This window comes from Sapajus apella, unplaced genomic scaffold (assembly GCF_009761245.1).
Source record: "Sapajus apella isolate SASKATOON/1434 unplaced genomic scaffold, GSC_monkey_1.0 scaffold4, whole genome shotgun sequence".
Taxonomy (NCBI): Eukaryota; Metazoa; Chordata; class Mammalia; order Primates; family Cebidae; genus Sapajus; species Sapajus apella.
In genome coordinates this window covers 43,900,577-43,916,574 of record NW_022436944.1, presented here as the reverse complement: position 1 = coordinate 43,916,574, position 15,998 = coordinate 43,900,577, and the positions used below count along the sequence as shown (strand labels likewise).

General features: G+C 44.4%; 1 protein-coding gene across 1 annotated transcript in view; it reads right to left on the bottom strand.

Moving 5' to 3' along the window:
• UBE2E1 (ubiquitin conjugating enzyme E2 E1) overlaps nt 1-12,943 on the bottom strand; it is an 82,369-nt gene extending 69,426 nt beyond the window's left edge. The window contains exons 1-3 of the mRNA XM_032267768.1: nt 12,753-12,943; nt 11,407-11,591; nt 7,403-7,453 (exon numbers count right to left, since the gene is read on the bottom strand). Of these exons, the coding sequence (XP_032123659.1) occupies nt 7,403-7,453; nt 11,407-11,558 (203 nt within the window). The 5' untranslated portion in view covers nt 11,559-11,591; nt 12,753-12,943. The remainder of the gene's footprint in view (nt 1-7,402; nt 7,454-11,406; nt 11,592-12,752) is intronic.
• Nucleotides 12,944-15,998: the final 3,055 nt, after the last annotated feature.

Genomic DNA, 15,998 nt, shown 5'->3' with positions numbered 1-15,998 from the left:
GTCTATCTAAGTACCTAGAGTGCTACCCAAGCACCAAAAGGGCTTCTAATCCTCTAGAAAATTGTGTAAAAGTTCCAGGCTACCAGCCTTTCTAAACATATACTCTCCCACTTACGGCCTAGTTCTATAGGGCCAACACTTTCTCTCTGACTATGTCATAAAACGTGACATCTGCCTCTCCAGCATTTTACTCTTTTCCTCTCTACACCTGCTTCTTCCTCTCAGCCTACAAAACACACATCTACGTTCTTACACTTTAGTGCTCCAAGAGAAGATGTCCTTGATGTCCCTCTAGGAACTTTTACAACCTTATGGATTTCCTTCTACTTCTTTCTCCAAAGCCTCTTCATTTCCCATCCTCTATCTGTAGATATCCATCAAAGCACAATTCTTTCCTCTTCCAATCTTGGCAATCTTGTGCACTGCACTCTACGTCACCCACACTTTTAATCTAATGTGGACTACCAAAACCAGTCCCAGCCTCAGCTCCACTGCCAGGCAGCCTCAGATCCAATTCCGTGTGTTTAGTGCAAAGCTAAACACACGGAAGCATCGTCATGCCTACAGCTCACTTGCAAATGGTTCCACAAAATTAACGTACAGAGATAAGAGAGAGACAAAGCAAACACGTGAAATTTTGCTGAAGGGTGGGCGCTTGCTGTATCATTCTTTTAACAGCTGATGTAGCTGTGAAAATCTTCAAACTAAAGCAGCTGGGAAAAACATGTAGGGTCAGAATCAAAGACAGAAATCACTGCCCTTGCCTTTTAGGAAGCTGGCGATCTATTTAATTTCTCTAATCTAATCTAAAAGTAGGCCATGTAGATCTGGGAGCTCGACTGATTTAATCATAAACTCAAATATATAATCAAACTGCAAATATTTACTGAGGACCTACTAAGTGGCAGCAACATGCTAAGCATTGTATGTGATCAACAAAGCAAATAACAAAACCTTTTTTTAGCCCTGGGGACAGGATCTATCCATCTCTGCCTCCCTCAAGTCGGTTCATCTTCCTGCTTTATTTACTTCTGTTAATGCACCACCAACTTTCCCAACACCCTGAAGAACCTGACTCCTTATCAAGCCCTCCATAGTCCCATGGATTCCACTGTCCTCTCTTTCCTCTTCCCTTTGATGATCACTGCTTACACCCCAGCCCTCGTACCTTTCCACCTGGACTACTGCAGCAGTCTCCAAGGCTCCTGTTCCTACCAAGTTCTACTCAGTCCTTCCTGTCTCTATCTAGAGAGCCAGCTCTATTTGACTGCCAGTCCCTAATCAAAAGGGTTTCAATGATTCTCCAGCATATAGAAAATAAAATTTAAAGCCTTAGCCTGACACTGAAGAACACAAGCTTTATCTCTTACTATTTATTCTCCCACTAATGTTTCTCACTCTCCAGTCACGGCTTTTACTCACTTCTGCCCAATAGTGCCCTTTTTCTGTCTTCCCTCTGCTGTCCTGGTTTACACTGTTTCCAACATCAGGGATATCCCTTATTCTTCCCCACCCCACTTCTCACCTCCCCCATGAAGCTCTCCCAGATTACTAAGTACTCCAGCCACAATCCTTCAAACTCAAATCACTCTCACTCCTCTGAAGCTTTATAACATGATCTGCATTTTATTATTTTCCAAATATTTCTTTTTTTCTGAAAACCTAATATTTATATTTCTAAGTACCACTCAAAATCTGTGTGCATGTCTTACCAGCCTTACTAGATTATGAACTCCATGAAGGTAGTGCCTTTTCATTTATAACAGGCCCTCAAAGTTTGTGACAGGAATTTAATATCAGTGTTCTTAAGAATCCCTAAAAACTGTGAGTGTTGCCTTCTAAGCTATAAGCATCTTTCTCAAAATGCTGATTAATATTTTAACAGTGGTATAGCTGTTTTTGTGATAAAACATCTACGTGAAATTTGCCATTTTAACCGTGTAATTCAGTGGCAGTAATTACACTCACAATACTGTGCAACCATCACCATTATTTCCAAAATTTTTACCGCCTCAAACAGAAACTCTGTATTCATTAAGAAGTAACTCCCCATTCTCCCCTCCCCTCAGTCCCTGAAAACCTCTAATCTGTCCTTTTTTTAGATGCAATCTCGCTGTGTTGCCTGGCTGGAGTATAGTGGTGTGAACGCGGCTCCCTGCAACCTCCGCCTTCCAGGTGCAAGCTATTCTCCTGCCTCAGTCTCCCAAGCTGGGACTACAGATGTGCGCCCCCGCGCCAAGCTAATTTTTGTATTTTTAGTAGAGACAGAGTTTCACCACATCGGCAAGATGGTCTCAAGCTCTCAACCTCGTGATCTGCCTGTCTCAGCCACCCAAAGTGCTGGGATTATAGGCATGAGCCATTGCGCTGGGTCTATTGTCTGTGTCAGTCCTTATGAGTCTGCCTATTCTAGGTATTCCATAGAAGTGGAATCACACACTATTTGTCTTTTGGGGTCTAGTTTATTTCACTTAGTATAACATTTTTAAGGTTCATCCATGTTGTAGCCACGCATCAGAACTTCATTCCTTTATAGCTGAATATTCCATTTTATGTATTGACCAAATTTTGTCCATCCACTCATTTGCTGAAAGACACTTGGGTTTTTTTCCACTTTTTGCCTACTAAGAATAATGCTATGAATACTGACACACAAGTACCTGTTTGAGCCTCTGTTTTTAATTACTCAGGGTTCATAGCTAGGAGTAAAATTATTGGGTCCTATGGTAATTCTGTTTAGCTTCCGGAGGAATAATAATAGTATAGTTTTACAATCCAAACACAGTCTTTTGGTAAACACAACCACCACAAGAGTTCCTACTCATTTGAAAGGCAATTCATTTCCAGATAGGTTTCTTTCCTCTAATAGGAAAGGCCCCAGATGATGATCTAATTCCCAACAGCCTGACCCTAGTATGGGTGCTATTTTGATTGTGCTGACACCCCATTCTCTTGGTCGTCACAATTTTTCAACACTACCTTTACATGCATAAAGGTATACACACTGTAATGGTGATAAAACTAAACGTCATTCAGATAAGTTTAAGTCACACTTCTATCCTTAATGCATTTAGCTTAGTAACATCAGATGAATGAAAGATATTAAAAGGAAGAAATCTTTTCAGCACACACATACAGTTTTGCAAAGGGTGACTTGTGCCCAACCTATTTCTTACACCCAAACAACCATTTAAAACATGCTGAACCTGGACGAAGTAGGGAGCATTCCACTGCTGCAAGAAAAGGATCTCTTTTCATTCTGAACCATGATGAGCAGCCTGGGACTTCTTAACTGACATCTCATTACCATTACCACCAATTCGAGAAGGTATTGTAATGCCAGAAAAATACAACCGTGTAAATTCACAGAAACTACCTTGAAGTGTACAAAGTGCTAACATGGGGCATCTCTGTGCAAGCAGCACGACCAGAAAGAGGTCATGACGGCTATCTTTTGCTTTTTACTCCACAAACCTGTATTTGAATTTTTCAAAAACATGCATTCTTGTATAATGACATAATGGCTTAAAACTATTTAAAGTATATGCAGTGTTATAAAAAAAAAAAAAGCTATCAAAAGAAGGCTAAACGGAAATTCTGTCACATACAAAAAAATAATAATAATAACTAATATCAGGGCCAGGCACCCTAGCTCACACCTGTAATCCTAGTGCTTTGGGAGGCCGAAGTGAGTGGACTGCTTGAGACCAGGAGTTCAAGATCAGCCTGGCCACCATGGAGAAATCTGGTCTCTACAAAAAATTAACCAGGTGTAGTGGTGAGCGCCTGTAGTCCCTGCTTGGGGGCCTGAGGCAGAACAGCTTGAGTCCAGGAGGTCAAGGCTGCAGTGAGCACCACCGCACTCCAGCCTGGGTGACAAAGTGAGACCCTGTCAGAAGGAAGGATGGACGGAAGGAAGGATGGATGGAAAGACGGACAGATGGAAGGAAGGAAGGAGGAATTACTTTTCTCCCCCATGCTTGAAGTGTTTAATCACTTTACAGACGTTTTAGTCTAAAATAGCATCCCCATCTGAATTTTTAGGTTTCAAGTCATTACGTGAGACATTTACTCATAATACAAATGTATCCATTAAATAAAATCTGAATTTTAAAGGACTTAGGCAAAATATGCCATTTAGTATGTTCAGACATACTGTCTACAGACATTCCTATCTACAGGCTAGTTATAACTAGTCAATTTACCAAAGCTTGAGCCTTGGGCTATAAATAACAGCTGCAAAACTGACTCTAGTGGCCCAGAGTTCAACAGCTATCTAAAAGGCGTAATTTTACAATCCAAGATCTGGCACACTTTAAGGAATCATTACACAGTTAAAGTATTTTTTTCACCTAAAAGAACAGAGCCAGATGATAGGGGAATAGAAACCTAACCAAAACGAAGAGTGAGATGGGAAACTTCTGCGGGTGTACCTACACACACACACACACACATAAAATCAAACACGCAAAAAAAACAGTTCAGAAATACTAAAATTAAGAATTTGATTTCTATGTGAACATAAAGCAGTTTGAAAATACTTAAAATTACTTTGGACCAGGTCATTGAACATAATCTGCACTGTGTTCCAAAAAATATCTACCCAACACAATATACAACATTAAGAATTTCATTTTCTGTTTTTATACATAACATACCGAGCAACTGCATTTCACATAGGTTTTGATGCACAATAACTTCAAATATTTTTGCCAAGTGCTAGAATTAGCACAAGCAGTGTACCTTCCTACAAGAGGAGCAATTTCACGGATTTGCAATAATCAACTGTTTACTGAGAAGTTACTATGTGCAAAGTGCCATATTTTAATAACATGTTTAAAACTACACATTGAATACGGACTGAAGAAAGGAAGTACAGCAAAGGGTAAAAATACAAGATACACTAATTGAAAACCAATTATTTAACTCATTCAAATCTCACGCTCTCATGCTGGGGGCATTTTAAACATGTATGCACTTAATATATCATTTAATTCATAGATTTTCACTGGATGCTGACTTCAAAAAGTATCCCCAAGGCCAGGTTCAGTGGCTCACACCTGTAGTCCCAGCACTTTGGGAGGCCGACGCAGGTGGATGATGAGATCAGGTTCAAGGTTCAAGACCAGCCTGGCCGACATGGTGAAACTCCCTCTCTACTAAAAATTCAAAAATTAGCTGGGCATGGTGCTATGCCTATAATCCCAGCTACTTGGGAGGCTGAGGCAGGAAAACTGCTTGAACTGGGACCCTGGAGACAGAGGTTGCAGTGAGCCAAGATCACGCCACTGCTTTTCCAGCCTGGGTTACAGAGCGAGACTCCAACTCAAAAAGAAAAAAAAAAAGTATCCCCAAACTAAATTATCCATCTTTATCTCCAATAAAGTACATTAAAATATTAAATAATTAAATCCCGTAACAGCACAAAACATACAACCAAACTCATTTAAGAGAGCTGAATATTGGGACTACTATGTAGTATTAAGACAGCACCACTAGTAAGCCAATCAAAAGTAAAAATTTTAATTCATATTACTCAAATGGCCCCACTGGAAAATATCTTCTGAAAATAAAGTCATCCTTATTGTTAAAAGACAACATAATATACATTATCTTGCAAAATGAAGATGCCTCATATTTTCTCCAAAATCAGAAATTTTTCTCAAAATTTAGTATTTTGAACTTTGTCTCCCCAACACCAACCACCCAATGGCCACCCACTTTGGAGTGTCATAATGGCCAAAGGTTTCACCTTAAAGGGGTAATTAGGAGGGTTTTCCAAAATCAAAAAAGTTCCACATGCCTCAGCAGCATAAATGTCTCACACAGAAACTAAAGTTAAAATGATGTGAAACTGAAGTGTACTTATGCTGTTTTTTAAAATGATCAATCCCATGAAAATCTTCAAATGGCTTACAATTTTAGATTTGATCGTGCTTATTCATAAGAAAGCCATTATATGTTTTAATCAATGTTATTAATAACACACACGTAGGACAGACATAATACCAAACAGGAGCAATAGCTACACAGCACAGATCAACCCTGGGGAATGGACATGGATTCCACACAACCAACCAAAGCAAGCTATAGGATTCCATTTGAACCACCATCATCAAAATAATGAGTTAAACATCATAGGCTTAAGTCTTATTATTTCTGCATTTCTCAACCATCTGAAGAGATTCTTATTAACCATAAAAGAAATCCTCTAGAATAATTAAGTGCTTCAATTATAAACTACAGTTTTAGAGCATTTCAAACTCAAAATGACTTTTCTTACAAAACAGAACAAAATTTCACCAAAGTGCATCCCACACCTAATCAACATTAAGAATGAATGCAACCAAAACGTAATAGTTGTGTATTTAGTCCACTAATCATAGTTTACAAAGTCCACTGTTAATAAACCAAATATTTCACTTAGCTTTTCAACCTGAATATTCCCACACACTCATCTTAAAAACTCTGTGTTATGGCCACTGAATACTTTCTTGACATAACTTCTACTCCTACCAATAAGTTTAAAATATTTCTGAAATCTCACATCCCTTTCCAATGCTGATCCTGAGAACTAGGTTAAATGTTATACTTAAATTTTAAAGTGCAGGAGTTACAGGACCTCCCTTAAATAAATGGCTCTATTCTAATACACAGTTGTAAGTTATCCCTCACTTCACTGTTGATCTAGCAAAGTCATCAACAATCAGGTCTTCCACCTTGACTCAACAGTAGCAAAATGGCTTCTCTAAATAAAGTTGTAATCAACAAACCCTTAGAAAGCTGGTTTCAATTTGTTTTGAAACTGAAACACACATATGTAAACAGTCTGAATAAAGCAAGTGAAAAAAACACCCCTATGAAAGAGTTTAAATCTACAATTTTAAAGAAACGCTTTATCAAAACCAGAAATTGTCTCCTGAATTGCTCTACCAAAAGTCCAATAACAAATCCATACGTTACGGAGCAAGGCTGAAGATCCAGTGTTTAACTACGCTCTCTTGGCTTAGCAGAGGCTGAATAAGAGATTACTACAGCAAAGCAGTTTTCCAAACCAAAATGTCCTTCGCATATAAAAGGTTTTACATCATCCTTAATGGCATATTATCCGTGCCACCATCCGTGCCATAATTAGGCACGGATACACCTTTAAATTTACTTTAGTTTTGTTTCATACACGTAAAAATCCACTCCAAATAAATCCATTACTTCTCCTCCACAGTACTGAGCTTGTCAGAGGCTCATCAAAACATTACACTCAGGTTAATGAATTTCAGCTCTTACGTGATGTTGGCGCCGTAGAAAGCAAAGAATAAAGTAAAAAAGTATATAATAAAAAGAAAAACCCAAGACAAAGGTTAGAAGAATTTTAAAAATGAAAAAAATCTGAAAGGCAACTCACCTGCAGTTAGGTGGAGGGTCTAAAGTGATGTCCGCCAGTTCCTTTTGAATTCTGGAGTAGGGGAAATAGAGACAAACACAAGAAACATTACGGCGTGGAAGCCTCACACCTGTAACGTGCAGGTCTGCAGACAAACCTGAGCGCAATCACGGGATTCTACTGGCAAAGAGGAAATTACACATCAAGAGCTTCAGGCCCCTACTTTAGGAAAAAACTTTTCACAAAGGTAGTGAGGCGGCCTGGGATCTCCTATTCTCACCTACAAAGTTTGCCTTCCACTCTTGCCTCGCACAGCAGAGCAGTTCTATTTCTCGGTGTTTTCCATTTAGGACCTAATTTTAAAGTTTCTCACTTGCGGACCGGTTTCCTCAGTCCCTCCCCTCCACGTCCTCTCGGGACGGAGAGATCACAGCCATCAGCGGGTGGGAAGGACGCCAGTCTCCGGCCTCCCCTGTCCCTCGGGGCCCTTTCACCCCCCAGATGCCCCCATGCCCACCCCGGCAGGGCGACCCCCAGAGGCCGAAGGTCCGAGGTCTCGCCCGACACCCGACCCGCCCGGAGTCCTCAGTGACGAAGCCAACATGGCCGCTCCCCACGAGGCCCCTCGGGCCCGAGTGACCTGCCAGCCGTCGCGGGGTGCCCGGGCGGCCCAGGCCGCAGGTCGCTCCCTCGAAGTGGGCCGCCGCCGCCCGGCCACCCCGCCCCCACCCCGCGCGCGCCCCTGACGGCTCACGCCGCGCCGGTGAACTTGCGGGAGGGGGGAGGGGAACAGGGTGCCCGCACGGGGGCTGCCCCGCGCCGCCCCAGCTCGCCACTCCAGGCGCCCAGAACCTCCGCCCGAGGCCGCGCGCGAACGCAGAGCGCGAACGCCCCCGCCCGCCCCTCGGGCACCGCGGACCCCCAGTGGCCGGCCCGCGACGGCACAGGTGCACCGGACCCTGCCTCCGCCCCGCACGCTCTGCGGGACTCTAGGCCCACCTCCCCGGACCTGCTTTTTCCAGGGCGTCCTCTAACTTCCCGGGGTCTGCCCCTTCCTTCGTGGTCCGCTCTTCAGCACACACGGGGCACAGACCCGAGACCTGCAGTTTTCTCCCTCCGCACCAACCCTGGACTTCACAAAGGGCCCCATCCCCCACTCCTAGGCCGAAGCCACCAGGCAGTTCACACCAAGCCCTGGCCTTTGTCTTTCGCTTACCTAGGCACTTAGAGCATCAATTAATACGACAAAGTTTGGGGCCTCTAAGCTTCTTCCACCTTCTAAACGGTGCCTAATTTTATAACCTTTCCTCCTCCCATCATATAAAGCCCAATGGGGCTATGTTACAACTAAAAATCTCACCGAGGCAGCACTGTAGTTAAACAATTTTAAACACACACACACACAGCAATCTAATAAAGGATGCCTTTCCCTTTCCAAAGGTTTTCTGCGTAGGACAGGCTAACTATATGCGATGAGGAATAGGTTTTCAGGGCGACGGCTGGGGGAGGTTCTACAAACCTTCCTACTGGAGGACATTTCCTGTCCCTACAAATCTGTCAACTTTAGAAAGGGTTTGTTCACAATCTCAATGGACAACGTATTTATCTGTGTCTACTGCTACCAAAAAGCGTTTCATTTCTGAGACATTCATACTCCTGCTGTTTGACTCATGACTACATTACACTAAAAGTTTGGAACATTGGTTTCCGGATTCTTTACCTGAGTCTTTTCGAATAACTGTATTTTAAGACCGACACACACAGGCAAAAACTTCCTCACCGGAGCACAATGCATATAAAAATACACATTGACTTCAGTCCTCCTTGCCCACCCAACTCCCACTATAAAATATTCACTAAAGAGGTAGTTGTTTAATACCTAAGAAGTGTTCATACCAAGAAGCTTTATCAATTTCATCTTGACAGTCAGCATCTGCATTTCCAAAAAACTGGCAAGAGATTTGCAGGAGTAGCTCATGCCTATCTATGTCCACAGAGTCAGTCATTCTTGTTCAGGCCACTTTCAATGGTGGCTTTCCTCTACCCACGGTTTAGAAACCACTTTCCAGCATGCAGTTAGCAGGCTGTGAGTCTCGTCAATTCAAGCTGCTTTTTCACTCCTCCTCCTGGTAAATGTGCCCCTTCCAATTCTATGGGCAATACCTACCTTCCAAATCAATATATTTCACAGAACAGCTTGTATAGGATCCCACTAACATCAATTTTCCCCTTTCTCTTTCCTGGATACACGGTCCCTCTCGGTTTTTTTACCTTTTGCTATTAACCTTAGGTCTGCTTTAACACTAATGGCTACTACTCTTTCAGCAAGGTATCAGGGAGCTAAATTCGCTGCAAAAACAAAACAAAACAAAAGCCCGGATGTTCATTTACAAGTAAAATTACTATTTGTAGCCTCTCACCTTTCATTTTTTAAAACCTACCACCTCTTTCCCAGCACTTCCACATAAATTTTTAACTTGTTTAAAATATATGGACAAAGTATGTCTAGTGAAAAAAATCAACTCACAACAAAAGCAGAATATTTTCTACTCAATACCTGTGTCTTTACCCCCAAATATATATTCATGTACACCAGGAATATCTAACAAAATATAAAGATGCAAATTGCCCAAAGCAAGTATCCTGGATTGATCACAGAAGGCCGAAAGCTGAATGAGGACCAGGGAGCCTAGAGGCTTGAGGTGGAGGGCAGTGTTAACGAAAGGCCCATCCCAAGTGGGCAGGGTAGGTGCCAGGTTCCAGGAGAACCGCACAGGGCTAATCAGTGAGGGTCAGTTAGGCCTCCTGGGAAGCCTTACGATCAAGCCAAACCTATAAAAACGAGAGCAATCTTGCAGAGACACCTGGCCACTTAAGACCTCCACACTATTTTTTAAGTCACTCCATCAGCCCATGGTTAGGTCACCAAAACACTGCCAAATTTTCAAATTACAAGTCAGGGAGAATGACAGAACAAACCCTCAAACCCTGACTTCCTGGCTCACTACTCAGTGGAGAGATCTAAAGTCTCATGTTCCACTTTATTTTTAAGAATTTTAAGGGTTTCCCTACCTAACCCACCATTCAGACTCCCTACTATGTTCCTGGTTTGCCACCTTTTTAACAACTGTCTAATTCTGAGAGCAGAAGGATTTATTAAAAAGGTGTCTCGGGGTTCCTGGGAATCTACTAAAGATTATTTTAAGTGTCATGGGGATCAGAGAATATTACTGAAGGATGGCAAGTGTAAAAAGTAGCTACCTCCAAGAGCTGTAAGAGGAAAAGAATAAAGAAAAAGAGACACCGCTTCAATTGAAAAAATAAGGCAAAGTAGCATTTTTACAGCATGAGGACAGCAAATAGCATGAAAAAAGGACAAGTCTCCCTGAAACTTGGTAAACTGAAGTTCTCAAAGAGAATCACAAAAATAACCTGCAATAACCATTTTACAATCACTTACTGATTCATTCGTCTCAACTCTCAGAAAAATCTCTTTAAATTCCACCAGAGAAAATCTGTCTTCACCTATGAAATTTTGTACCTGCTCATATGAATTTCTTATTCCTTTTGCAATTTGTGGAGAAAGCTCTATTCAAAAAAGATCATCCATGCAACAGGTGAAAAGAAGGTAAAATGATCATAGAATCATTTCGATGCATTTGTCTGAGCAGATTATTAGTAATTAAGAAACGGGATGCTGGCCTTGGGGAAGGTCAAAGATTAACCATTAGTGGGACAAATAATCTGAAATCAGATTTGAGGGTCGCTAATAAAAGTGGATGAGGATTGTTACAAACTTCGGCAAGAAATGCGAGAGCCAAGCCGCAACAGCTGTATGTGGGCAATGATTGAAAAAAACAGAAGCGGCAATAGAGAAAATAATTAGGGCTTCCAAGGCCCTTCTTTCATTTTTAAGAACACATAAACCGTGAGGAGCGTTTAAGCTATCCTCATTGGGAGGCAGACCAAATGCAGCAAGAGGCAGTTCGGAAAATAGGAAGCCTGTGGAAAAAAGAGTACGGTACCTCTTGGCGCTGGTGGAGAGGAGTTTGGAGTTTTTGCTCATGCTGACTTTACTCTCCTTCTTCTTGGGGGTGTTTGTTTCTTTCTCGGTTTGCTGGTTGGAAGACGAAGATGAGGAGGAGCTGGTGCTGGCCCTCGAATCGTCATCCGACATATCGAACCCCCCACCCCACCCCGCAAACAGCCCCTGCGGGGGGAGGGAAACAAAACAGAAACACACAAACCATGCAGCCAGTGTAAATAAGGAACTCGGGTGCTGTCAGGAGGGCATTGACCAGGGGCGCACGCGGCCGCCCACCGCCCTCCACTCGCTTTTCAAAGTCTGCAGGCCCATTAAGGCTTTTGCAAATCGGACGCGGCTTGTTTGTTTATTTTTGGCCCCAAGTAGGGAACGCGGTGGGAAAACGGTCTGGAGCTCCGAGAGCGGCCCCTCCCTCACCCCCCGGGGCTCTCCGCAGGGCAGGGAGGGAGTAACCGGGAGGCAAAGGAGGGCAGGGCGGGGGCGCGGGGCTCCACGGCGGGGCAGGGAGGGAAGGTCCCGGCGGCCGGCCGGCCTCGGGGCTGTTTTTGTTCGCTTTCCGGGGGTCGTGGGGGGTCGGTGGCCCGGGTGAGACTGTGGGGCCACGAACGGAGTTTGGCGAGGTCGGGAAGAGAGGAGGGGCGGGAAGGAGTAAGAGAGGAAGCCGAAACAGGGGGACGGAGGCGGGGAACGGGTGCCCGGGTGGGGGAAGGGAGAGGCCGGCGGGGGGCAGGGGCGACCAGGCCCAAGCCCCCCCGCTCCGCGCCGCGCCCCGACGCCCCTCCCGGCCGGCCTGTCTCTGGGCCGCCCGGCTCAGGGCTGCGCGGCCGGGAGGGGGTCTGGAGCACACGCCCGATCGCCACTCGTTGAGGGGGATAGGGGCTGCGGCGGGGGTTGGGGGGGCTCGGCCTCCGCAGCGAAGAAATAACAATGAGCCCTTCCGCCCCGGAGGGGTAAATCCCCAGGAGCCCCCGCCCCTGGTGAAAACAGGGCTCTCCCAACTCCCCCCCACCCCCGCTCCCGGCCCCCTCGGCGGCCAGTGGGGGGCTCCTGGGGCAGCGCTGACAGTTCGAGCCACAATGACCCCCAGCCCCGACGCGGGCGGCCCCCGCAACCCACGCGGCCCCCGGTCCCTGCCCATCCCCCGCGGGCGGGCCCCGGACCCCTGGGGCTCCCCAGCCCCTCTCCGCCACCACCCCCCCCCACCCCGGCCCCGTGCCCGGCGCCCCGGCGGCCTCAGCGGTGCGGGTCGGGGGCGGCGGCGAGGGGTGTCCCCGAGGCCCGGCGGCGCGGCCGGGGGGCGGCGGGCCGCTGGGGGGATCCCCGTACCTCTCTTTGTGTCTGGCTCCTCCGTGCCGCCGCGGCGGCTGCTGCTGCGGCTGCGGCTGGGCCTGGCCACTCGTGTCTCTCTCTCGCTGGGAGAGAAGCGGAAGTGCAGCAACAGCAACTATTAAACAGGCAATGGCTTCCCCCAGCCACACACGCTCGCACACACACCACTCCTCCGCCGCCGCCTCCTCCTCCTCGCCCTCACCCCTCCCCCACCCGGCCGGTCCCACCCACCCGCGCTCCTCTCCCCCTGCAACACCTCCTGGGGGTGCACGAGGAAGACCCAGGAGACCCCAGAAAACCCTGCCCCCCCACGCCCCCACCCCTGCGCCTCCTCCCGACGCCCAGGAAGGGGGCGAGGGGTGTGAATTTCCTCTTAAGTGGTTTGGGAACCTGGATTCTGGGCGGGAGAGGGGAAGCCGACGGAGATGGGAGGATCTGGGAGCGTTTGGAACTAGATGGAATAGGGAGGTCAAGAGAGAAAGTTCTTTCCAGTGAGGGCTTTTGGAAAGGAGAGGGGTAGGGAGGTGGCAAATTGGTGAAAAAGATGGTAATCTGGTGGCAAGGACTTTGGTCTAGAGAATGCAGCGGGAACTCCACCTAAAAAGCGATCAGTTTAAAGAGAAAAAAAAGTCACACAACGGGGGTTTTCTTTGGGCTGACACTTGCTTCTTCTAGAAATTTACCTGCTAGGAGCAGAGGTCAGTTTAGGCACGCCTGTGAGAAAATCCCAAACCAGGAGTTTTCTGCTCAGGTCATGCGAGGCACGTGCAGTTTTACAATATTAAATTCTTCCAGTCACTTTTTATACAAAGTGATATGGTTTTATAAAAGTAATACAAAGGTTTTGGTGACACTTGAAACAAACGTGTAACGGGCTTGCAAATGTGAGAAATCACTGGGAATAAGCTATATACTACTGAATTAGACTGGATTTAGAATTTTTGGTGTCATTTTACATTAGGTATAAGGTTTGGTTTTTGGAAATTGGATGGAAACTTCTGGGGATCGCAGGGCTTTCTTTAGCTACATATAAATGCTATTGAGGTAATAGTTTTGAAATAATCAGCAATTCTTCTGAATTGTTCCTTATGTAGCATTTTTGTCAAATTAATTTTTTTAATATTAGGCCACAAATTACGATTTAGTTTCTCACCTATTTGTCATTTCAGTTGAAGGGAACTAAAGAGATTTGTGCCATACAACGGTGCCACATATACAAGGTCTTGTACGTTAAGGACACAGCCTCAGATTTCCATGGGTCACTCTAAATTATCTAATTCAAACTGCCATCATTTTCCACGGCAACAGTGGCTTCAGTTACCACAGGACAACCCAAGATATAAAGCCCATGGCATATCCAGTAACCAGGAAAACAAGCATTCTCACGACCTAGCTGAACTCCTAACCATCAACCTGAAACTCCAGCTTTATCAAGACTCATAACGTAATTGTGCGTGCTTCTTGCTCAATCCCTACCAGGAAACCTGTCTCTATCAGAAGTTGTCATAGAATCAAGAAGTTCAAAAGTTGGAAGAAATCTTCTGAGTCGTAATTTCAGCCTCCTGCTTCCAGACAGAACTACTTCTCCGCCATTGAAATGCATGTAGATTTTGAAAAATTCTCCAGACGTAACCTTTCTTAAGTGTTTGGTTTCAGGGGTCCTGGTAGAGTATATAAAAATGATGACATTCTCTGCCGTATATTTGAAAATATTTTTTAAACTTCTGAAAACCAGGTTGTATTCTTTTTGTTCTAATGAAAAGATGTGAATTCAGGAGAAAACAATAAGCAGATGAAATAAAATCAGGATGAGGAAAATAGTCTAAGAATAGTTATTAAAATTGAAGTGTCCTCTTATGAAAATTCTGGATTTCTGATACTTAAAAACATATGTCTACATTATAAATACAATCAGTTAAAAAAAAGTCATATGTGTATAAAGATGAGAACTAGCAGCGATCACAGGAAAATAAAAGGTTTGATTTGCTGGAGTGATCAGGACAGTAGATGAATTTTTTCTTTAATATTGGTTTGCATAAATTGAATACTAGCGATAATAATTCTTTAAAATAGAACTTGATATTTTGTGCTGTGTTACTGATGAAAGAAATCATGAAATCTAACAGGCCCTCCTATAAGGAAAAGTGATTTCCCAACCACCTGTCTGGAAGGCTTCTTGCCCTCTTTTGTGTACCTTTCCCTCTAATCTCTAATACCCACTAGCTTGGGGTAGTGCATTATGGTTTTGGAGTGACCTAATGAGAGGGAATAAAAACTTCAAAATGTTTAGAAAAGAATCCAGTACTCTCAAAAGACTAATCTTTATGCCAAATTATTTTTAAAACCTGTATACAAAAAAAATTCATATACAACTTTCTAGCTCTCCTTCTTATTAACTATAAGGCCTAAAGAGCTAAATTAACCTCCCTGAGCCTCAGTTTCCTCATCTATAAACAGCAGGAATACCTGTGCTCTACTGACTGGCAGGGTCAAATGAGTATCTGTAATTAAGGTGATTTATTAGCTGTTATGCAAAGTAAGTTATTAATAATTCCACTCTAATTTCTCAGGAATTTTCTTAGGACATGGATTTGGGGACTTTTTGATGCTTTTACTTTTTGTTTTTTTGTCACCAGGGCAGAAAAGAGGACATGGGGTTTTTATGATTTAGAATTCATGAAAATATAAGAAACCTTCCAAGAGAAACATACAGTCAAGGAATCATAGGATTCTATGCCTGGAAGGGACTTAAGGTCTCTTTTAGTTCACACTTTTCATGTTGCAGATAAAGAAATCAAGACAATTGAAAGCCGGTAAGTCGGCCGGGCGCGGTGCCTGGTGCCTGTAATCCCAGCACTTTGGGAGGTCGAGGTGGGCAGATCACAAGGTCAGGAGATCGACATCATCCTGGTTAACATGGTGAAACCCTGTCTCTACTAAAAATACAAAAATTAGCTGAGCATGGTGGCGCATGGCTGTAATCCCAGCTACGTGGGAGGCTGAGGCAGAAGAAGCACTTGAACCAGGGAGTCAGAGGTTGCAGTGAGCTGAGATCGCGCCACTGCACTCCAGCCTGGAGACAGAGCGAGACGCTGTCTCCAAAAAAAAAAAAAAAGAAAAAAAGAAAGCCAGCCGATATGTCTTAACCAAGCTCATGCAGTAAATTGGTGGCAAAATTGTGTTGTTATGACCCATGCTGTCCACAGATGAGCTTGTCAGTTCTGGCAATATTGGAGTGGGAGA